At 34.9% G+C, this 25,345-nt stretch overlaps 1 protein-coding gene across 2 annotated transcripts in view; it reads left to right on the forward strand.

The window, feature by feature from the left end:
• ZZZ3 (zinc finger ZZ-type containing 3) overlaps window positions 1-22,809 on the forward strand; it is a gene marked incomplete at both ends in the record, with an annotated part of 31,300 nt that extends 8,491 nt beyond the window's left edge. The window contains 10 exons of one of the 2 annotated variants that reach the window (XM_082002707.1): window positions 7,837-7,975; window positions 9,397-9,544; window positions 9,627-9,745; window positions 10,059-10,130; window positions 10,314-10,415; window positions 11,403-11,498; window positions 15,910-16,062; window positions 19,373-19,507; window positions 22,206-22,306; window positions 22,665-22,809. In XM_082002707.1, coding sequence (XP_081858833.1) covers window positions 7,837-7,975; window positions 9,397-9,544; window positions 9,627-9,745; window positions 10,059-10,130; window positions 10,314-10,415; window positions 11,403-11,498; window positions 15,910-16,062; window positions 19,373-19,507; window positions 22,206-22,306; window positions 22,665-22,809 — 1,210 coding nt within the window. The remainder of the gene's footprint in view (window positions 1-7,836; window positions 7,976-9,396; window positions 9,545-9,626; window positions 9,746-10,058; window positions 10,131-10,313; window positions 10,416-11,402; window positions 11,499-15,909; window positions 16,063-19,372; window positions 19,508-22,205; window positions 22,307-22,664) is intronic. The other variant, XM_082002708.1, reaches the window with a different exon arrangement.
• Between the last annotated feature and the right edge of the window lie 2,536 nt (window positions 22,810-25,345).

A 25,345-nucleotide genomic window follows, 5' to 3' on the forward strand; every position in this document is an offset into this window, starting at 1 on the left:
CAAAAGTGCAGTTAAAGGAAGATCAAAAGTCTGTATTAAAATGTGTTAACTAGGGTAGGACTTGAGGGATGGTGTTTTAACCTTTCATGTTGACAAGACTGAAACAAGTTACATGTTTGTTCAGAGGCACAGACATAGTTGCTACTAAAAATTTTGAAAACTTGCTGGAAATGTGGGTATTTGGTAGAGGTGCTTTTGTACAGCTTATTTTAAATCCTGTTGAGTGTGGTGGACAGCTCTTGATAAGAGTGAAGCCTATAGAAAGATATGAGTGGACGTTCTGTTTCTGGGGCAGGGGTAAGGATTTAAGAAAGAAAGGGACATCACAAGTTCATAATCAGTAAAATGCTGTTCAGATGCTTGAAATATGAAGTCTGGAGCTGTGAAAGTTAGAAGGAAGGTAAAACTGGAGTGGAAGATGGCTCTTTTGCATTCAGGTAAAAGACTGCAGTAGGGTTTTCTGTTTTGGTTTACAGTTTGTTGTTTTTTTTAAAATGGCCTTTTTAAGAAAATGTGCTTTTTGGCTTAGTTCTGTTTTGTTTTACAGAAGTGTGTATTCTGGCCTGAGGCTGACATTCAGAAATTGTGATTTTTGTTCTGTTACTGGCATGGTAGACTTGGAGAAGCCACTTAATATATGCTTTAGTTGTTTCATGTATAAATTATTTGCTTGTCTTGGAAGTCTTTCAAAAGGTCTGAAGTACAAATATTAAATCTGGATAGAGAAAGTATGGTAAATTACGTGTAAAGAGGTTAAGCTAGAGTGGAAAACAGTTTCATAATGAGTTGCAGAATTGGCTATAAGTAGATTACCTTGGTCATAGTATCTAAGCATTAGGTAAGTAAGAAGCTACCACATGCTGCTTTCTTCAGGCAAATTTGCTTTAATAGTCCTGACAGGAGTCAGTCCCTTACGCTCTTTTCCGTTTTTGAAGGTAGATAAAAGAAGGGCTACTCTTCATCAGTCTGCTTCTCTGTTGCTGTCATGTGTGTTCTACAAGTCTAGCATTGAATACTGCACTCTTCCCTAGTGCAGTAATAGATTTTTTTTTTTAAATCTCAGATGCATATCAGAATAATTTGTGAGAAACGCTACAGTATCAAAACTCCTGTATCATGACGCTGGCAAAGATTTCAGGCCAAGCTTAAAAGCTGGGAGCACTATCTGATACTTCTATACTGAAACAAACAAACAAAACACCAAACAAAACAAAACACTTTGAAATGAGAAGATTCTGTTTGATCTGACTGAAAAGATTTCTCCAGGAAGCCGATCTCTTACTACAGCTGTCTTGGGTTAAATTGGAAATTCCAAGTGCAATTAATATTCCCCTTTTCCTTCAGTAATTTGCAGTCTTATAAACATCTTTAATATCCAGTGCTGTCTTAGCTTAGCATCTAATAAGGGATTCTTTTCTGAATCGCTTAGTAGACCAAAATCCAAAGTGATACATGACTAGGTATAGGAGAGCAGGTTTTAATCTGTACTTTGCTAGAGTGCCAGTAGATGGCAATAAAATAAAGACTTGCTCAGATCCTTCTGGTTACTGATAACGTACCAATTTTGTGTCACAGCTCTTGGAAATATAAAAAATAATTTTGTTTTAAAGTGGATATTTTTTCTACATGTATTTTGGCCATTGGTTACGAGAAGTGTATATTCCTTCATTTAAAACAATCCTACCTGCACAAGAAATAATAAGTATCTCGAATGTAAAATCTAAATTACAGCATGCACGTTTTTACCTTCTAATCCCCCAGATTGATGTTACTATACTTTTTATCGTATTGTGAACTATATTCACACAACTGTAGAAGTGCAGTTAGTTTTGGGAGTGGAAAGTGATGACCACCAGCTGCACAGCCTTTTATCAGTCAAGAAAAAACAAGTTACTTCTTAATTAGGCATCTAAGTACACATCTTTGCAAGGTGCTAAGTGATGTTTGAAGGCAAGTATAGTTGACAAAGTCACTTTTTTTATTTCAAGTATTTTTTTATTTCAAGTAATTTCTGTGAGCATCCAGACAATAAATTACAGGGAACTCTCTATGCTGATTTTATTACATAAATTACAAATAATTTTATTCTATAAATTACAAATAATTTCTTGCTACAGTTTCCCATTGTTAATAAGCGTCACCTTTGTCACCTGCTAGCTTTATAAAACTATTTTAATACTCTGTCAACTTAAAAAAAAACCACTGAATAGTGATCTAGTAATGATAAATACTTAAATAAGGGAAAAAATAATCATTGTGATAATCGAGAGTTTTAAATCCATATATGGTTCAGGCTAAAAGCAAATAACTTAAAACATTAATAATTAAATAAATTTAATAATTTTAAAACATTTAGCTATGTGTCTGTAAGATTGTCTAAATACTATGTGAAACTTCGAGGCAGTAAAAGTTGCATGAGTTATAAGTAAATGTGAGAATGTTCATTATATCACTGCTTCAGAGGTGATTGTGTAAGGTTGAAAAAGATGAAATGAGGACTGCACTTTGGACTGGCAAGGACCTCCTTCTATTTATTTTAATTGAAGGGAGAGTAGAAGTAATACTGCTGTTTCAGAGTTTAGCTTAAAAGTTGAGAAAATGCATTATAATTATGTTGGAATATTAGATAAGGAAAGTCCAACAAATAGTGCACAGTAGTGTTTTGAGGTACCTCTTGCTAATTTGAACTTTGTGCGTAAGTTTACTTGGGGTAAAGATACTCGAGATGAAATTTCTTCATTTTTATGGGTAAGACTAATGGCAGAAAATTTGCTTATGTGTTCTTAAGGACAACACTGATACTTAACACTTACTTACTGCAATTTAACTGAAAAGCTTCACTTACTTATTTTATTTCATCCACTAATTTGAATTAACTACCTAAAAGTTAAAATCTTCATTTTGTAGTATCAATTTCACACATCACTCTCTCACTTAAGGTTTGAAGTCCAGTACATTATTCTCTTGAAGGGAGAAGAAACCTTCAGAAACCATGGAGGGACTAGCCTCTGTGACTGAATGGCTCTTATTGTAACACTGAAATGAATTTATTTAAAAATGCTCAGTGATATGGCCTCTTGTACAGTCAAGTGTTAAGTCACTTAGTATAAAAAATGAGAACTTAAGAAACAAGAAACATGCTATTCTTAAGGCAATTGACTCCAAGTATATACAGTGCTTTCTAAAGCTCGTTGTTAGTTCCTGATGCAAAGAAAATAAAATCTGTTTTGTAACTCTGGGTACTTAGCTCTGGAACTGTAAACAGTAGTATCACAGGACAGAAAGAGTAGGGGGGGAAAAAAGCATCTTGTAAGTAGATCTCAGAAAACTGGATCAAAATGGAAATGGATCTCAATAAGGTACTAGCTACGCTATTTTCAAGTTTTCAAGCTCCTCAAGAGAGGAGGCTGCGGCATCCCTAATCACTATTAGTACAAGGTTCATGGAAATGAATAGTGCAATAACTAATTGCTTATGGCAGGACTTCCAGAAATATGTCTCTGCTAGGTGATAGTTATTTTACAGAGCAATCCAAAAGAGTGGAGTAGTTATCACTGCAGCAGAACAACTGAATCAGCAGGAATCCCTACTGATCAGTGTCAATCTTCAAGAAGTGGCTTTCCTTTTTTAAATACTGGTCCCTCAAAACCTCATTTTAATCAAGGTTTTTTTGGCATAGAGATACTGAAACTGTTTCTATATTATACTGAATTATTCAGGTGTTCATCTGGAATATTCCCTGGCTTTTAACATGATTTAAGAAATTACAAGAGTGTTTTAGTACTTGCATTGTGGAAACACAGAATTACATTCTTTAGAATGAAAATTTTCCTACGAAGAAAACTGCTTTGGGCTTTGTATGTGCTAACAATTTTGTAATTAGAACTGAGAAAAGTGTAACTTCAGGCAGTGTAGGGGATATGATGGACTGTGAGTTTACTCAAACTGCATATTTAGTTGTATGAGTTTGTTTTGTTTTGGCAGAGGATGTGAAAAAATTTTCTTTGCCAATTCCTCACAGAACTTTCAGAGCAAATTATGTAACTGTAGCTAGATAAATTAAAGATGGTTGCTCTCTGATTGCCTCGTTGAAGGATAGAGCCAGTTTTGCAGCAGACTAGTGAACAAGGTTCCAGTTACTTTCTTTTCACCTTCATTAGGCTTTTTCAATTTTGGAGAGTGTTAGCACAACTACAGGAGGTAGTTTAAATCACAATTATTGTGCTTATTTACGAAGAACCTTGGAAGATGGATAGTAGAATTGTTACCCACTTTTTTACTTATTTTTTTAAATAGTCTTGGAAATTATGCATACTGTGTCTTGCTTAATGTGGCAGAAGTTACTGTTTGAGACTAAGAAGCCAGAACAAAGAATTTGAGAACGTGCTCACCGTATGCGTTATTTGGCTTACTGCTTTTTCAGAGTAATACTTGGCTTTATTATAGTCATGTAGGGCAAGAGAACTAAAAGTCTGTGCAAACCTGTGAAAACAGTAGTGGTTCAAAACTTAAAAGAACATGTGCAGAAATATTATAATACATTCAGTTAAAAAGTCATGTTGGAATTTAAAATGACATGCAGTGGCTTGGAGAGAATGCAGTAATGCAGCAAATTTAAGTACTTGAATATGGAATATGCAAACTGTGTTTCAGGATTAGTATTTTCAATTCTTGGCAATGTAAGACCATGTAAATGCACATTTTTGTGCATTTCAATACTTTTGGTATTCACGTGGTAAAATTGAAGTCTTATTCTTGGGCTTCAGAATATATTCATTCATAAAAACTGAATATGGAAGTTCAAGTAAATAGCTCCAAGTTTATACGTGTCTTTAGCAGAGGTACAAAAAGATGACAGGAAATCTTTTCGTCTGAGCAGTTTGCTCAAAACCCGCTTTTTCTCTCTTGAATTATTTCATGGAATCCTAGAATCATAGAATAGTTTGGGTTAGAAAGGACCTTTAAAGGTCATCTGGTCCAACCCCCCTGCAGTGAGCAGGGACATCTTCAACTAGACCAGGTTGCTCAGAGCCCCGTCCAACCTCACCTGGAATGTTTCCAGAGATGGGGCATCTACCACCTCTCTGGGCAACCTGTGCCAGTGTTTCACCACCCTCATTGTGGAAAATTTCTTTCTCATGTCTAGTCTAAATTTACCCTCTTTTAGTTTAAAACCAGTACCCCTTGTCCTATGGCTACAGGCCCTGCTATCTGTGGCTATATAGCACTATTATAATGAAATTACAATAATATTATTATCATTTGTATATAATGATAATGAAACTATCATGAAACAATAATAGTGCTATATAGCCACAGGTGAACATCATGTGACCTGTTTTTGAATGATGCTGACATTCTTGTAATTTATGTATTTCCATGAAGACTGGAGATGTAATTTCTGAAACATTTATCTTCAAGTGCATGATCACTTCAGTGAAGTCACGTGAATGTTTTAACAAGGGAAGTAGTTGGAGTTCAGTGTTCTTGTTTTGTTTGTTATTTCTCCCCAAATGTCATTTCTTCTCTTTCAATTCAGACTTAATTATTTAAGGCCACCTCATTAGGATGAGTTCTTTCCCGCTTTACACATGTGAATCATCATTGAATTAGCACTTCATGTAAATAGCCAAAAATCTGTTGCTTTTTTTCTTCTATGTATGTAAACGTTTTTGTAAAAGTTATGTAAAAGTTATTATTTTCTTTCAGTTTCATTTGAAAAGCAATCACTTAAATACAACTTGAATAAATGAGGTAAAATGGCTCAAGAAAAGAAAGGCAGGAATTTATTTAACATCATCTGAGGTGCAAATTTTGTGTATGCTACTGAGCCTCTGTTACTGTGACTAGCGTTAACTCCAGAGTCTTTTATAGAAGTTTTGGCCCCTGTAGTTAGAAAAAGGCTTTTCTGTTGTCCAGTTTAAGTCATCTCCCCAGATATCATTAAGCTCTTCTGTGTTGTTACAGCTGCATCTGCGTCAAACACGTCAGCAGCCTGCCTATGTTTCATTTCTCTGGAGCGTGCAAGGCAGGCTTCTGCATAAGCAGTGCTGTCAGCCCATCTCAGCAGGGGCAGAGGTTGCCCAGCACAAAGTTAGGCAGTTGTCGGATGCTATTTGTAAAAGCGAAGCAAAGATTTTAGTTCCGCATATGGTGATTCCTGTAAGTCTGTAACAGTCAGAGCTGCAGTATCGTCTCAGGCCAATTTTGACATGCCATCACTACTTTTGTATGTTATTTCTGAAGTTCGTTTTTTTCCCTTCAAGAATAGCCCCATTAATTATCTTGCTTTATGCAAAATTTTTGTTTAGAAGAAACTGGAGCACTCTTCCAGTAGTTAAAATAATCCACTACTGTTCCAATATTAGTGGCCTATTTACCAAGCATTTTAGGTCTCACTTGAATATAAACCTGAATATGTACAGACAAATGTAAATAATAATAAACTCATAATAGAATTGTATCCTACTGTTTTTAAACAATGTCCATATTCTATTTTCAAACTTGAGAACGTATTGCTATATTTTATGTTTTCAAATACTACATTTGAGTGGAAAGAAGATTACCCTTTTTCATGGGGAGGCAGCAGTTTAATGTCTAGGTAGAAACTTAAATATTTCATGGTGCAAAGACTGTATTTTGCCTTGAGGCTGTTTACTTCTCTCGACTTAAAGCCTTACTCACTTACCAGTGCAGTCAATTGAAAAACTTGCATTAGTTCAGTAACCTTTGGATTTTTTCTGTAACACATCTGAAATTCATCATGCTAGGCTTGTTTGTGTTTTAGCAATAAGAGAATAGTGAGAAATTTTATTGAAATAATGCAGTAGTGAATAGATCTTAATGATTTTAGTATACATTGGGTTGCATTTTGCACTAAACTAAAATACAGTTGTAGTATTCAGTGTCAGAAAACATTTTCATGAAAAAAGTTGATACATAATAATTTGCAACAACAGGGGCCATGAATAATTACACGATTCAGAAACTGAGGTGGACAACTGTAACTATAAAGCTAATAAAGGGTATTAAATGTTACTACCTATTTTTTAAAGGCTGTGTTACAATTTTGTATGATTTCCTGACTCTGAGTTAGCTTTACAGAAAACAGTTTGGGAAGCATATATTATTTGGTACAGGTATGATAGTCACCTCAGTGACTCTCAAATGTATCTGTTAAATAGAAAATCAAAATTGTGTGTGCATCTGGGGCGGCAGGTTTGAGAGAATGCTAGCATTTTCATTCAACTTCTGTATTCTTAGAGGAATGTCTTTCATAAGTATGTATTTTGCAAATTAATTATTCCTTGGCTTATTGTTAACATTTTGCAGATTATTCTTGTATGATGTTCGAAAGTGAGCCTTATATGAAACGTTTAGATACAGTTTCTAAGTCCACCCTGTGGGCGGTTGAGCAAAATGTTAAAATTCTGTGGTAATTTGTGTTGGGGTAGAAGGAAGTTGATTTTGAAGTGGAAGAGAAATTAGGTCACTTTGTTTTTTTAAGTTTGTAAACAAAGCTTGTTGGTCATACCTATTGAGAATATGAATAGCTTGTCCCTGATACCATACTGTTTTAGCTAGTATAGAATTTACATTTAAAGGAAATCACTGGGGTTTTTAAATGTATATTTTAATGGGTTTATATAAATTCATCTACTACTTAAAATTGATTTAATATAATTTTTATATAATTCAGTAAAAATGTCTATGAACTGTTTCTGGTAAACTGTGAAATCTGGTAGATACTAGTATATAATCATGGCTAGTATTTAGATTGGGGTGGTGTCACTTTTAAAGACCAATTTAGTGAGATGTTTTCCTTTGTCTCTGTAGTTATCAGAGACTGTTACAGACGATTGCTGTACTCGAGGCTCAACGTACTCAAGCAGTTCAAGACCTTGAAAGTTTAGGCAGACACCAGAGGGAAGCACTGAAAGATCCTATTGGATTTGTGGAAAGACTCCAGAAGAAGGTATTTCAATGGGCTTTTCTTAAGTCTTGATAGGAATTTATATTTTTAATAACTAGTAATTCATCATCTATAGAAATCAAAGAATTCTGTATATACTTGCATAAACATTATGAGTTTAAAGTCTTTCTCTGCTGAGCAAAAATGGCCCTTTGCTTATTAAATCCATAAGACACAGGTCATCAATGTTCTATTGGATATGCCGCCTTTTTTTTTTTTTTTTTTTTTTGTATGTAGAAATGTAATCTTTAAATTTTCAATTGTAATGTAGGTGTTTTAAGACAACCTAAAATCTACAGGTGACTGGAAGTACTTCATAGTAAGGCATCAGAGCAAGAATTCATAACTTTTCTCATTAGAGAAATTAAATGTTGTGCTATGAGTGAATTTTGTAGGGTACTTTTTAAAGAGCAGGAAATGTAGTTCATAGCCTAAAACCAATATGAACCCTAGAAAACATACCTGAGTTCTGGATAACATAATAGAATACTGTCTGATGGAGGAGAATTAATTTTGATATGGAAACATTTTCTTTTCAAGCTTTAAAAAAAAATTTTAGTAACAGGGATACTGAAAAAAATGTTTAAGGCTTGAATACTTTCTTGCTGCCACATCTACGAGTGACAAACATGCTTGACCTTCTAGTCTGGTTGCAACATGTTGTATTTCAGTGAAGAATGAGGTAGGTATTTTATGGTTCTCTTTTCCTAGGTTTGTAGAGACCTAGGTTTAAATAGAGGTCTGATGTAAGCCCATTGGTTTCAGTAGTTGTCTTTCCAGTAAGTTTTCAGATGAGTTACTAGCATGCATGATGTAATAATGATGCATTTGATAATCATTGTGTGGGGAAATACTAGCGCTAGTTGAAAGTAGCTGATGTATTCTTGTCTCCAAAGGAGTGATACTTAAGGCTGACCTTCAAATAAACTGGTGAGCTTTGCAACGTTCGTGTTCTAGGCAGAAGACAGCAAAATCAATGTAAAATATATATTGATTTCTTTGATGGGAGGAGTTTAGGTTTATCAGATGATAAAACCCATAGTCCTATAGTTTTCTGTGTTAAGAAAGTTACAGATCCTGGGTAAGCAGTATGTTTAAACAAAATAAAAGACAGATAGACAGTAACAGGATACTAAAGTCAGAAACACCTGATTTCAACTGTGAAAAAGTTTTATGCTCAATAAGCCATCATTGACCGTGCTGCTGTATATTTTATATACACTGTTGTGTATTACTCTTGAAAGATACCTTCTCCTTAAAAAGACTATGTGCTTTAAAATGGCACTTTAAAAATGCTGATTTTGAATCCTACTGTTAGCTAAAAAGCAGTATCAGGTTTTCATAACTTTTCAGGATTCGTAGTTCTTTTGTTTGGATATACAGCAATGGCGTTAAATATTTTTCACTTTTCACTCTTTTTTCAGGTTGATATGGGTCTTCCATATCCTCAGAGAGTTGTTCAGCTCCCTGAGATTGCCTGGGACCAATACACCACTAGCCTTGGAAACTTTGAGAGAGAATTCAAAAACCGAAAACGTAACAGTAGGAGAGTGAAGCTGATTTTTGACAAAGGTAAAAGGAAAGTGGGCATATGTTACAAGAAAGAAATGACCAGTGTGGAGGTTTAGTAATTCCTTTTTTGCGTTGCTTGCAGTAGGTGTACCTGCAAGACCAAAAAGTCCTTTGGATCCCAAGAAGGATGGAGAGTCTATTTCATACTCTGTCTTGCCTTTAAGTGATGGTCCAGAAGGTTCTACAAACAGTCGTCCACAGGTAGTTGTTACAAAAGGGAAGATCAAATTGTACAAAACTTTTGAATTTTTTTTCATTTTTCTTTTCTTTTCTAACATGGGTATGTGGGTCATCTTAACTGTTGCTTCAAACAGTTAATGCTGGTGTTGACATTTCAGTCATATACTCAAATCAGAAAACTTACTTTTGGTTTAGGTGAATTTTATTTCAAATTTTCATGCGTTTATTTGGTTTGGGTTTGGTTTTACTTAGGTAGGAAAAGGGTTAAAATCAAGTTATCCTAACTGTACTTTTTTTAATCACGCATTCCATTTTATATACTGTATTTGAGCAGATGATAAGAGGACGACTTTGTGATGAGACCAAACCTGAAACTTTTAACCAGCTGTGGACTGTAGAGGAACAGGTAATGGGAAACCTATTTTGGAGCTGTGGTAACATACATGAGAATAAAAGCAACTTGTGTAATGATGTTTAAAGTACTTATAAGTTCAGTGTCATGTGTATGTAGGTATGTCTACATGTCTTTTGACAACTCATACCTCTACTAGGAAAGATGTATTTAATTTTTTTTCCCCTGTTGATTTAGAAAAAACTTGAGCAATTGCTTTTGAAATATCCACCAGAGGAAGTAGAGTCCCGCCGGTGGCAGAAGATAGCTGATGAACTGGGAAATAGAACAGCAAAGCAGGTAACAAGTAAAACACTTGGAGAAGTTATCCTTCTCTCCTTGACCCTTTTTTTTTTTTTTTTTTTTTTAAACTTTTTAGGAAACACTGATAAGTGTTGAAGAGAAACCTGGATACAATCTCTGAAGTCATTTACTTCTAATTTGAGTTTTTCTTCTGTCAAAAAAAAAAAAAAAAACACTGAGGAGTTAAAAAAGAGGGGTTTTTAAAATAATGTTCATCATTAAACAATAAAACTCACTTTACTAGAAAAAAGAAGTGACTTCTGGGGGCTGTTTAAGTGCTTGTGCTATGTTAGTGATGTGAGTCACTGCATCCTAGCAGCTGATAGAGATTCACAAAAGATTTAAGGATTGTAGATGTCTTTTTTTAATAGCAATAAATAAAATCTAGTATCTTTTCAGAAATCAATTTTTCTTAAAAATGTAACAGCTGGGCCTGCATTTCACTAATAACAATGCAACTCTTATTTTTGACCTCAAATATAGAACTTAAAAGGTGCCCCAAAGACCATGACAAAGCTCTCAGACCTAGTTGTTCATTAGATTTTGACAGTATTTATTTCATTCTATATAGTTCTCCATACCTGAAAAATTAAAATATATGCTTACTTTATTTCATAAATAAAATGTAGAAGTGCTTTCACTGTGCTAACTATGCATGATTTATCTGTCCTTGTTAAGAAAGAATAAGTTTAGCTTCATCTGGTAACAAACTACTAAAATTCTTTCCTTTCTATCACAATTTTTGGTAGATTTCCTGTGTACTTTTAAACAACGGTAGGTTTTTTTCTTTGAAAGCCTTGAAAGTGTCTGGAAATATTACAAATGTAGCATGGCAAGATTGGTAATGGTTAGAATAGTTGTTGCAAAGTAGAAAATGGAGATTTCTTGTCCTTTTACCAATGTAGCAATGCTGGCAAAAGTTTGAAGTGAAGGCCTGTGTTACATTTCATTTGGTATTTAACTCTTGCATGTTGTTTTTTGTAGGTTGCCAGTAGAGTGCAAAAATATTTTATTAAACTGACTAAAGCTGGTATTCCAGTTCCAGGAAGAACTCCAAACTTATATTTGTACTCCAAAAAGGTGAGAAAATATTACAGCAGAAATTCTGTGTTTTGTTTGCATTTACATGCAAATTGAGTCTAAAACATTAATATTTTCAATCTATTTAAGTCTTGATTAGTGCTTTCTTACTAACTAGTTCCATCTTGCATGTATTTCGAATAAAGTAATCTTTTTCTTTTGCCATTAGCACTGTAGAGTGAGTTGGGTGTTACTCTAGTTTCACATCAACATCTGTTAATTACCTCTCTTGGATAATCTCAGGGACATGAAGTGTCAGAAAAGAGAACATAGCAATCAGATTGCAGGCTGAACTAACAGGGTTGAATAATTGGTCTTGGGGTACTTTTTCCTCATTTGTGAGTTTACTGTAATTAATCTAGGGAGCAAAACGAGAACCCTGTTGGAAGAGGATAAGGAGCCCTATAATTAATATTGTACAGTCATCCTCTAATCAACAAAACCAAAGAAAATTATGTACAACTGAGCATACTGAACTGGCACAAGCATAGGCTTAAGACTGAAAAGTCATGTCTTATTTTGATTTGCAACATACATGACCATTAAAATAGAATTGTCATATTTATATGACCATTAAAATGCAGTGCTTTTCTTGATCTTGAATGGATGAGAAAAGAGTATGATTGTGAGAGATCTTAATTTGCAAAAGAAAAGACTCTATATTTCTGTGTAGACTAGTTACATGTTTTGATTTAAAGAATGTAGGACTTTTGGGTGCCAGTGAGGACCCTAGACATTTTAAGAGGACAGTCTTGGGTTTTGTGGGGGTTTTGTTTGTTGGGTGTTTTTTTTGTTACCATTGTGATTACAAAAGTTCTTTAAAACCTGTTACTGTGGCATTTTGTAGAGTAACATTACTTTTTTGGATCCAGGTGTCCATGATGTTTTCTGTTTAAGAATAGAGTAAGCGTTAAATTAATTCTGCAAAAAGTCAAATTTGCAGATTTAGTCCCTTGAAAGTTTGGGAACAAAGCTTACTGCCAGAAGGTGCTTGATAGAAGGATCTACCACAGCTCATCTCTAATGATTTAAAATGTTACACACCCACAGTTGTGTCCTAGTATTCTCTGAAGTTACTGTAAAGAATGAGTACTCGTATCAGAGGCTTTCAAGTTTGCCATCCATCATGGTAATGCCATTTTACTTTCACCAGGATTTTAATCTACTATTCTGCTCTATAAACAGAGGCAGGGAAGGTGCAGGCATGACTCTGTCTGATGCCTTGTCTATTGGAAAAGTGCTTTCTGGCAGAAGAACCAAAAAAACAACTGGAAACATTGATACCTTAAATACTGTGGTGAGATTCATCTGTTAGAACTCTAAATTACTTGTACAGTTTACCATACTGCGGGGCTAATTTCAATAGGGGTTGAAAATTTAGTTTTGAAAATTATACTCCTTTGAGTTCTTTGCGTCACCTTACTGTTTTAAATGACCCTAGTCACATATCTTTCTCCTTTCCACTTAGTTTTATTTGGAAAGGCTGTTATTACAGAATGTGAGCAATGCTGCCAGGCAGCAGCTCATTGTATTTGATAAATAGTAGGAATATTTAATCAGTACATGTGTGACATTTTAACCAGATTTTTCACTATTTTGAACAGCGATCCATAAAGTTCTTTAATCCCACTGATGTGTGTACAAACACAGTGTAACCAAGAGTGAAACGTATTTTTCATAAAATTCTTAACATTCTCCTACTACAATGGTAATGCTACTATCCTACGGATTTTTCTTAAACTTATATGGAGAACAAATCTAATACTTAGGTTTGTTTTCACAGTATGATTCATATCCTTATTACCAAGTAGAATAAGGTCATTGTGCCCTGGTTTGTATTAAGGTAGCATCTCCATTTTATATTTGTATCCCACGTAAGAAATATAGCAGATTAAAAGATGAAACAAATACTGTATGTGGGGGAATTGAACTCTCAGTCTGTTAATATAGCTGTCTACTTGGAGCACAGATTGACAGCACTGTCCCAGGCTGTAGTTGTTCCCAAGTCTCCAATGGAGATAACATAATGTGGCAGAAAGGAAATGCACAGGGTATTGGAAGCCTGGGTCATGCTTATGCTGTGCTTGTCCTTATTTTGATACTGAGTATGCACATATGCTGTAAACTGTGGTATCTGCTTTACTGCCAATAATAGAAGTATGAAAATTGGATGCTGATATTTAAAGCACATATCTATGGGAGAATAAAAAACACAGCTATATTTAATGTAAATAATTGTGTCCAAAGGGATGCTTCACAAGAAGGTACTTGCATTTCTCTGTGGGGATTGCCCAGGCTGCTTTTTTTAAATGATTACTGGGGAGGTGAGAAGCCTTATTCAGTTCTTGAACATCTTGTTGAAGTTACTCTGTATATCTTCTCATATGGCATAATGTCTCTTCTGATAAGTAATACATTAAATTAAACAGAATGCATAAGTTTATTTTCCTGTATAACCATCATCTGCTACTGATGAAAATAAAACTGAATCAGAGATTTAGGCGTCTAGTATTCAGTTCTTTATTTATCGCTTACCATTTTCAATTCAATGCTTATATAATACCATTAGTGCACCTGCTTTTAAGCTTAATCCAGAAGATACATTTCCCACACAAAAAATGATTTTTTAACTGTCTGCTTTTATGTAGTATTTTAGTTCATGCTTCACCAGAAGAATGTTAAAAAGATAATTCAACTCCTCTAGTTAAATTCCTAGATCATAACTGTATGTGTAACAGTGCTACTATTAAAGCATAAGACATAGTTCTCCTTCCTTGATTTCCAGATCCAATATTGAATGCAGATCTGTTTTCTGTTAATGGAAATTTTAAACCACTGTGTCAGCTCAAGCTGTACTACCATCTACCCTTATACATGGAAGTTTGGGTGGGTTTTTGGGGGATGGGGTACGTGGGTGAAATCTCAAAGGAAACCAGAAAAGCAGCAAAACAAAATATGTCAGTAATCATAAGGCAGAAGGTGGAAAAATTCGACACAATGGATAGTACATTAGTCTTAGACAAAAATGTTAATTTTTATTCTATGCACTGTAGTTCTGCAGATCTGACATACCACCTTCCAATCGTAACTACAGACTTAATCTCTTCCCTTAAGATTGAATGGGACTAGTCTCAATTCCTTATATACTTCTGTCTGCGTAGCTACATTCCATCTAAGATAATTTGTGTGATCTTTGCCTTTAATTTTTAAACTGTGCACAACTGTAAAATAAATAATGTTAGGTCCCTCCTCAGAGGTTGAATCCGTCTTCAGATACAAATGGTTGTATTACAGTATTACAGGTTTGTAACTGATTTAGGAACCTGTGGGACAGAAAGTCTTGCATAAAAAGAGAAAGTATTAACTATTGTAAGTATTCCTTATGCTTTTTCTGTATGGCAGAAGCTAGAAATGGTGTAAGACAATCCTCCCTTTTATGATTATTTAAAAAAAAAAACACTTTTCGTACTTCTCGATTCTGATTCACAGTGTTTTCTTTAAATTGGGGAATGTTAGACCTTTAAGGTGTCAAAATGCTGGTCTGGAAAGTAGCTAAGTAAAAAGTTGAATCAGTTTCATTCACCCTGAATTCTTCTTTTTTGATATTTAATATTCTTCCGTGGGGAATAAGTAATAGGGACTGAGTGCCTTTAAGTAATCTATTTTAAAACTGCCATGCATTCTACACCTTCAGAGAGCATTAAAGTTGAAAGGTTTTAGATGTGCACTAATGGAGTAATTTATCTCATCTAACATTTTTTAGGTTCCTTTTCCCGTCAGTGGCAATGAAAAAGAACCTTCAGAGAGCAATTCTTTCTAACTCTTAGAAACCCCATTTATGGTGGGATGAATTACCTTTTCTCTCCCTGGACTAGGAAAGAAATCTGGACAATTAGCCTAGGCTTAGATTTCCTAAGGCACAAATTAATACAAGAGTTAATGATAAGTGGTGATGATTTTTGTTGATAACACCATGGACTGGTCTCTTGGATTTTGGACCTGTGCAAAACTACTTCTTTGTTTAGTTTTGCACTTACACCATTCACAACTTTTGGAAGTCTTTTAATATCTTTGCACTTTGGTTCCCATTCTTCAAAACTGTACAGCTTTATTTTCTGTTTTTCTGTCGTTGTCTACCTCATTTATTTAGATGGTGGGGCTTTTATGGTAAGGGCTCTTTCTTACTGGGTTCTTACCAAAGTGTTGCACCGTTCATCTGATTTCACTTGTTATGGAGAGGGGAAAGCCCAGCTGTATGAGGCTCTGGTAGAGAGGTTTAACTCAAAATAATTGGAAAGATTATAGACTATTTAGTGAAAAAGAGAAAATTTCTGGCACAGTTTTATTGATGAAGATTACTTAAATAATAACCAAGGAATGTTTTTAAAAATATATCATTTTTTCACTGTAGTCATCAAGTAGACGGCAGCATCCTTTAAATAAACATCTTTTCAAACCTTCAACTTTCATGACATCTCATGAACCTCCGGTTTATATGGATGAAGATGATGACAGATCCAGTTTTCACAGCCATATGGATACTGCAGCAGAAGAGGAAGTATCGGTATGTCATTTAAATCAGTCAGAGAATGTCTCGCTTAGTGTCATTTTAACCTTGTTTAATGAATAATATGAGGATTAAGCATCTTTGCCATAAAACAATCAAGTAAGTATTAAATTGTGGTAAGATTCATGAGCCATTTTCAATTATAAACACAGCATTAATACAAAGGTACCCAACTGCAGAAAATTTAGACCAAGCAGAAAGGAAGTATTTAAAAGGAGTAATACACAGTTTTGTCCTGACACATCTCTAAGAAATTTTAGTTTTCAAAAAGTGATCTGACATGAGATCAGTTTGAAAATCATATAAACTACATTGTTATGATTCTGGTTAAAGACGTGTTGTATTAGAAAAGTTACATAGAGCCCTGGTAAAATTTGAATGCTATTGGCATCATTGCTTTTTGTCTTCCTTCACTGGCTGAATTAATTATGGATTTTTTAAAAAATCTACTTCAAAGTATGAACTAACAGACTGAGTCATCAACCAGCAAATCTATGTGTTCTTAGAGGCAAATCGTAGTAGACATCCTAACCCAGTGTATTATTGCATCATGTAGTGTTCAACTTTTCTAATTTATCACATGCAATGTCTTTCCCACTTCTGTATAGAGGGTTATATCCTACTGCACAAGATTCACATCTGTTGTGAATCACTGTGGCTTTACTGTGCTTAGACTGAAGAACCTGACTTGTGGGGGTTTTTTTGTGAGCCTAGTGACATCTTTTGTTGAAAAACTTGATGCATTACAGAAGTATTAAGGCCACCCAGTATAAGTCCATTCATTTTCTTTATTGACTTTTTTACATGCACTATATAACCTTCCTTAAATTATTAAATTTGTTTAAATCTATTACTCAGTCTTAAAGCCCATCTTCACTCACGTTCTGTATTCTCTCTCCAATGGTCTTTTGGTTCATCTGCAGACATCCCTGATAACTTTGCATATTCCAGTAAGAAACTTAAAAGGCCTGGAAAGAAAAACGCATATTAGAAGAGATACAGTGGAACTGTTCTTGAGCAAACATTCTTTCATTCTGTATTGTTATTAAAGAAATATTTTCTAACCGTTCTGAATATTTTCCTAAAATATTTAGGTTTTGCTGTGGTGTCCTAACCCTAATAAATATAGGCATCATAAATTAACTGGGATTTATTTGATGCTGGTTCACTTTTTTGCAATGATAATGGTGGACATTTGTGTGTCCCCCCCCCTTTTTTTTTTTAAATTGGCTTAATCTTTTCTTTGTTCATTACTGCAGCATTTCCATATGGATATATTTCTGGCTTGCAGTAATGTAGAAAGACACAGGTGAGCTCAGTTACCAAAAAGATCCCCATTATCAGTGCAAAATAGAAGCAATTTGCAAGAAAAAAGAGATCATGAACTATATTCAAAATAGTCCAGGATTCTGTTCTAATGTTAAAAGTCAGATCTCTTAGTGACAGTCACTGTCTTGGAGGAAAATACTTTGCATGACTGTGGTGGGGAAGAGATTCATTGTAGCAAGAAAATTATAGGAAAAGTTGTCTGTGAGTTCTTTGTTCCCCTGTAAAGAAAAGATTTTGCCTGGATATTACCAGTCATCTTGACTGGCATAACCGTACCTGGAAAATTGTTTTAGTATAAATGAGTTATTCCCAAGTGAAGATCCTCTATTCCCAACAGAGTGAATTTGTTTTTCTGTTACGATTACTTCATTTTGTGAGTAGTCTAATTATTCTACAATACAACTACATACTATTCTGGAATGAAGTGTCCACACAGGGAGCTGTTATAGCATAGTTTATTCAGTGTACAGTTACTTTGTGCCAGGCAGTTATTCTCAGAAAAACTTTCGGATTTGCATGGAAGGTGAATCCCTTAAGAGAATGTAGCTTATCACCACACAATTTAATCATGTCATTTAACCTTGATTTTTCTGAACATTTGCATGAACGTCTATCTGAATGTCTAGTCCTTTATATAGGTTCATAATTGCAATTAAATAATTGATAAGGTCTTTAGAAGTTTTAACACTAAAGAGCAAGCCTCTTTCCCTCACTTCCTTTAATAAAATGACTAAATAACACAAATTCTTTAATCTTCATGGATTGTAAAAAGAAATTGAAATTGTGTGTAGCTACATTAGAAGAATTTTGATTACTATCTTGTAGTTGTTTTCCATAACTGAATGATCCTGTCAGTATAGGATATGAAAACCGCTCTAGATCAATAAAGACTTTCCATCTTTGACAATAGCTGACATCTACCAAGTACAGCTGCTACAATTACAGCCACCTTAAAATGGGCATCTTAATTAGAATGAGAGCGTCTGTCTTCTCATAACATAGAGGTCCTCAACCTTTGTTGAAGAAAATTGGATGAGAAAAAACAGAAATGGTGTGTTTCTTTAAAATGAGAGAACCATTTGTTATAAATCTGTTTGTTAAGTTGTATGCACCAGCCTGTAGGGAAACAAACTTTTTCATAATTTAGGAAAAATAGCAATCTATTTTCTTAAGCTGTTAAGAGACAGCATGAAGTAAAGGGATGAAGGAGTTGGGTAACTCTCAAACTTCTACTCTTCCAGTCATGGAATGATGCTTCTTACCACTTTTTATTCTTACATGTAAAGGTGAGAAGTTAAAACTGTTAAGATTTACTGTTTTGTAATAAAAAATATATATACTGGAAGCTGGGTACTATCTTGATTTATGGGTCTTTATTGGGTGTCCTTTCTTTTTAATATTATCACAGCTTTAAAAGTACTTCGGAACAGTGATTGTAACTATCCTTAGAATAGTATTATTCCTACCATTCCACAGAACCCTGAAGAGAAAGATCAATTAACTTGATAAAACTGACTTGAAATTTCGGTTCTCAAGTGTAGTATCTGTTGCCACATATTTAAAGCAAACATAAACTAGCTTTGTCTTAAACAAAAGCTAGGTCTTCTACTGCGCCTTCTACTGCAGCTGCCATTGTGCCCACAGTGTATGGACAAAGTGGAATTCAAGTTAGGCGCTGCTCCCTCCTACAGCTGAGCTCTTCACCAGAAGAAACTTGTTTGTAGGATAATTTTCGTTTGTTGTTTTAATGCAAACAATAAAGTGTAAATAATACAAAATAAAATCTAAGTTAGCTGTTTGCACTGTTTTGTGCTGTTTTTAAAAATAATTTCCCAGTATTTTTCTTCGTTAGAATATATTGCCAGCATTTGCTCAAAGATAATTAATCATGCCTAGTGATTTACGGAATCTATAGTCTTACTAGTTATTATATTGCTAAACTAAAGAATGTTTCTCGTTTATTTTTAACCATGAACAGGATGAAGAGAGTATTCCAATAACATATCGAGAGTTACCTGAATACAAAGAACTGTTAGAGTTTAAAAAATTGAAGAAACAGAAACTCCAGCAGATGCATGCAGAAAGTGGATTTGTGCAGCATGTGGGATTCAAGGTGAGTTTGAGATGTTCTTCTGTTACTCGGTGGATTGCAGAAGTTTTCAAAGATAATGTGGTTTGGATTTCCTAAAAAGGCTTTGTTTAATAGAGTAAGTATGGTTCCTTCTTGTTCACTGTCTGCTTTCTCTCATCATCTTTTATAAAAAAACTACCCAAGTAATTTGCTCTTTCCGATAGCTCACATTTCACTGAGTACTGATACTGTATGAAAATTAATAAGCATACTGTTTTTTCCTCATTTGTATATTGAAAACACAGCTCTAAAGCCAGGTTATCATTCTAGAATTCCATTTGACACTACACTCTGTTTTGAGAATGATTCATTGATGATAATTCTTTGATTATGAGTTTGGAGTTATTTTGCCTCCATATCAGGCCAAAGAAGGGACAAAGATTTTTAATGAGAACAGTAGTAGATTAATAATTTTTTTGTTTTATAGCAGCTTCCTAATCCTATCAAGTAATAATTCGTAGAAGTTGAAGCAAGGAATGAAACAATAGTTATGTGAAATTAAGAAAATAAAAGTTAAACTAATGTGTTGTCCCAGTATCAACCATTAATAGGCCACATGAAAGAAAGGGCATTCTCCAAATTATATTTTCTGGTTTGCAAGTGATTTACTGTGTAACTGGTTGCTATGTTGGAACAGTTTCTTCACCTTGTTTAGCGTTATGGAGCTAGATTTATTTTCTAATACCCATTTATCGAAGAATGCAAAGATACTCACTTTAAAGTTCATTTCAAAATGACTGGAAAATTAAGACAGCCTCCCCAGTTGACATTGACAGACTTAATCATGGTGTTAGACCTCTAAGGCGCTTTTTATTTTCCTTTTTTTTTTAAGTTAGCGTGGTGTGTTTTGTTTGGGGCTTTTGGGGTTTGGTTGGTTGGTTGGTTGGTTTTTTTAAGTTAGCGTTTTCTTCCCCAAAATTCAAAACTTTGAGCAGGCAGACCAGACTTGTAGATAACAAAATAGTTGCTTTTTCTACATAAAATTGCTCAGAAAAGTAAATTGGCATTATGCAGTATCAGGTATTCAGAGTTTGAAAGATTCTTTGCAATCTGAATTTGATTTTTATTATGCATTATAGTAAGCTATGAAATTACATGATTATATCCTATTTTCCCTCAGGACTGCTGCCTTGCTCAGTGCACGGGCTGGATAGAGCTTACCTAATAAGCAATCATTCAGAATACTTTTGGTTCTGCATGGCCTTCAGCCTCATTTACTACACATTATTCAAACTCTACTTTGAATATTGAATTATTGAATCCCTTGTGGGCTTTTTATGGCTTTCATTGCTATAATATCAGAGCACTTTGCAAATACTTTTTTTTCTTAGGAAATGAAAGGCATGGTATTATTTCTGTTTCACAGGGGAGAGAGAGGGAAGCTGGAGCACAGAAATTAAGGTCAAGGGTTTCCAGTGTCTTGGTTCTCAAACTGAGATAACTGGAACCAATTTTAATTTTTTTTTTTTTTTTTTTTTTTTTTTTTTTTTTTTTTTTAGTATTTAGCATTATACTGAACTTGATCTTTTCAGAGAACAGCTTAGTAGAGTATGCTTAGTCCCTCCTCACCATCAGCCCTCAAACTCTGAAAACCATCTGTGAAAGGAAGGGATACAGCTGTACAAATATGGAAGGTGTTTGTAACCCTGAGTGGATTAGTTGTGGAATGAGCTGCTCTGTGAGTGGGTTTCACGGATGCTGTGAGACAACTTCAGGTTCTGAAGGAAGATGAGCTATGGCATCACAGGCTTGTTTCCCACATTTTCTTTTTCCTTCTCAATCCTGTTCAACGTTTAGATGTTTTAAAAAGTTCTCCTTGCCTCCAGGTCTAGAGAGAGGAGACCTCTCTCCAGGAGACCTCCTAGGTTTCCTTTTTCTTACCAAGTATCTCTGCATTTCTACTCCTCTACCATCGTGAATTTTTCATCCAGTCTTGATGTTTTGTTTGTACTTTGTTTCCTCCTCTTCATGCCACACTCTTTTTGCACTTAGCTGCTATTGCATTGTCCCTGATTTTTCTCAGGGGATTAGTTCTTGTGTTCTTGCTCAGCTTTAGTGTTAGACTTGTGTTCCCTTCCCTGTATATGGTGTCCCTCTTCCTTCCCAGCCACCTGGCTTTTATTTCCAGCCCACCTGTAATGTGTTACTGTATTTCCTGAGTTTGTTTCCTGAGTGTGTCAGTCTGGCCAGTCGTGTCCTGATCTGCAGCCCATCAAGAGTCTCCAAAGAGGCTCTGCTGGTCTAGTCTCACTGCTTCTCCTGCCATGGAAAGTAAATCTATACTTAGACATTTCACATGGTTGGGCTTAAGCTATGGAAACATCTCGTTCATGTATTGTGTCACAGCAGTTCTCACAGCCACGTGAGGTTAAGCAGTGACTGCAGGCAGGAGTAGGTCTGCTTTTGTTGAGCAGGAGGATAATGTCAACATGGAGCATTTGGGGAGTGGGAAGCAAAGCGAGAGAAAGGTTGATCAATCCTCAGGGCTCTGGAGGGCCTCTCCGAGTCTGAGGACTTCTTTATCCATGAATACATTACGGTCTGCAATGAGAAGAATTCCGCTGTGTGGGCTAGTAGTAATTGACCTACATACACGCCTTTCTATATGGTGTATAGGTGTATACTGTTACTAAGCGATTACAGGTGCTGTTTTTTCAATGCTCTTCCATCTGCTTCACAGTGTGATAACTGCGGAATTGAACCTATCCAGGGTATTCGGTGGCACTGCCAAGACTGTCCTCAAGAAATGTCCTTGGATTTCTGTGATTCTTGTTCTGACTGGTGAGCAGCATATGCTTCTACTTGTTATTTGTGTGAATATCTCTATGTGGCTTAATTGCTGTGTATCTTGTCAATCTTTGCTCCAGCATAGGACACATCTCCTGGGTTGGGTGAAGTGGAAGATACTTTAGCGTATATTTTTGGGAGATATATTTTGTGAGCATGTTCTGATGTAATTTTTTTTCATAATACAGTGGACAGATAGGTTTGGTACTGTTAAATAGTGGGGGAAATTATACTTTATGAATTAATTGTATCAAATTTGGTATGAACGTGCGAATATGATCACTGTATCTGAAAGTTAAAGACAAGGAAAATAATTGACTTTTAAAATGTTATCTTTTTCTTTCCCTTGCAGTCTGCATGAAACAGAGATTCATAAGGAAGATCATCAGTTAGAACCTATATACAGAGCAGAGACATTTTTAGACAGAGACTACTGCATGTCCCAGGGCACCAGTTACAATTATCTTGACCCAAACTACTTTCCAGCAAATAGATGACATGGGAAGCAGATCTACCATCTTGGGCTTACTATCCTCTTTGAAAAGTAACAATGGCACCATTGTTAATTCTGTGCACATTTTGGAAAGACTCTGCTTTCCCTGAAATGTCGCTCACAGCATGACAGCTTCCTGGGTGTACTTGTCAAACTACAGCTTTGAGCTGTCATGGTTCTAGATCACTGAACAGCAGCTGAACATTCCTAGTGTGCAGAAGGTTTCACTGGGAGACTTTCATTCACCACATTAGTCATTTTTAGGTGGTGAATCTAAACACAAACGAAAAACATACAAAAGGGTGAGCCAGAAATGAGAGCACACATTAAAGATAGAGTAAATTCCAAAGGCTTTGAAGAACTTGGTTATAATGAGATCCAGAGGAGATGAAGTATTTATATAAAAACAGTTTAGTAGCTTGCAGTTTTGTTGTGAAATAGTTTTCAGCACAGTAACTGACTTCTTTAGGCAAGGTTTTAACCAATGACAGTGTTTGCTTCTAGGATGTACTCTAAAAAATACTCACTGTCTCGGCGATGGTTGGTTACAGGCCTTTATTAAATTGGAGCTGCTTAATCACATTGACTTTCAGTTATTTTTTTTTAATTTTTTTTTTTTATTATTATTTTTATTTTTAAACCACGATGAACTCTATTTACCAACAGTGAAGCACTACAGGGGGCAACTGTGGCATTGCTTCCTTAACCAGCTCATGGTGTGTGAATGTTATAAAATTGTCACTCAGATATATTTTTTAAATGTAATGTTATATAAGATGATCATGTGATGTGTACAAAATATGGTGAAAAGTGCCAGTGGTAGTAACTGTGTAAAGTCTCTAATACTCAACATTAACTCCTTTAAAATAAAATACACAGCCTTCTGCCTCTGTATTTGGAGTTGTTAGTGCAACTCATCAAAGAAAACTGCCTAATATAAATCATATATATGGTAATAATTTTTCCTCTTTTGTAGTCTGCACAAGATCCATGAAAGATTGTATTTTTATTACTATTTAAACAGTGATTAAATTTAGCCTGAGCAGTGAGCAAGGGTTCACATGCATTCTTTTATACTGCTGGATTTTGTTGTGCATCATTTAAAACATTTTGTATGTTTCTTCTTATCTGTGTATACAGTATGTTCTTAAATAATGTTCAATTGTCAGGAGAACTGTGAGAAATAAACTATGTGGATACAGTCTGTTTATATATAGAATGCTTGCTGTGACTTCCTTTCTGTGTAGTTCTGACTTTTTAATCAAGACGGAAAACATTAAACGGACATTTTAATGCGTCATACAAATACTCACTATGCAGACCTGCAGGATGCCCAGCGCCTTCCTCTGCTGTTAATTTTGATGGGAACTGACAGCGCTCTGCGCCCACTAAAATGTGCTTTGCCTTTTGCAGGTTTAACGTTTTAGTTTTCTCTTCCTCACAAACCGTTCTTTTTCAGATTGCAGAAAATTCAGATTTTAGTAGCCTTGGTACACTGTATACCATTGTCTGGAAAGCTTTGTAATTATTGTGACATATTTTAGTTAATATATTTTCTATTGAAATGTATAGCTTGTGATTCAGAAACCTTTGATTATTTTATAACTGTAATAGACTTCCAGTTGCTTTGAAACTTGAATACTCAGAGTAATTAGCTAGAAAAGAAACCAATTTGACTTAAAAAGATGGCAATAAGCAGAATAATGGGCTGGCTGCACCTAATAACTTTAATTATAAACTCATCAGTATTAAATTTTGCAATAAATTCAGGTGTAGTTATTTTTTCTTCAGAAAAAAATAATTTTAAGCATTTAATCTATATAGAAGGTAATACAGTACAGTTACTAAAACACTGAGCAAGTATCATACGTAAACGTATCTCACCTGTCTAGTATACTTAGATAAATTTAATAAACCTTAAAAAATACAACACAAAAATTCACGATGTATTTTAGTTTTTAATTGGAGAAGATTCTGCTCTCAGAGGTTCTCACTGAAAAATGTGCTTTCCACATCATTCATGCTGTTTATAGGAAGCTAGAGTTGGTGAAGGTGTAGTAGCAGGGAGAGAATCTGTGGTGATCTTTGTTTTCTGTTGAAATCCTGAAAAAAAATACTGGAAGAAAATAATGGTAGTGCATTAGTGAAAATATGATTAAGTGTGCAAATATTCAGTCATCAATTTAGGATAGCTTGGGAAGAACAAAAAGCTATGGTAGAATTTGAGTGAGATTGGAAGCAGAAGAATGTCAAGTCTGAATCACCCAAGAAAGAAGTGTCTTGGATAAGTCCTCTTTTTATTGAATATGTATAAGTATTTATATTTCCATATGCATGCATATACAGCTATTTCTCTTGCATACATTATGAACATATGCAAATAGGTATCTAATGCACATACACCCAATCAAGCATGGGAATTTTTGTTTTGTTCCACAGAAAAGACCAGAAGAAGCAGAAAGAAAAATTAAACTGAAACTGTATGTGAAATAATTTTTGTAATTTGCTATTTTTTTTTAAATAGCAGCTGGTTGTTGCCT

The sequence above is a fragment of the Phaethon aethereus genome (assembly GCF_964289735.1).
Source record: "Phaethon aethereus genome assembly, chromosome: 8".
NCBI classification, from domain to species: Eukaryota; Metazoa; Chordata; class Aves; order Phaethontiformes; family Phaethontidae; genus Phaethon; species Phaethon aethereus.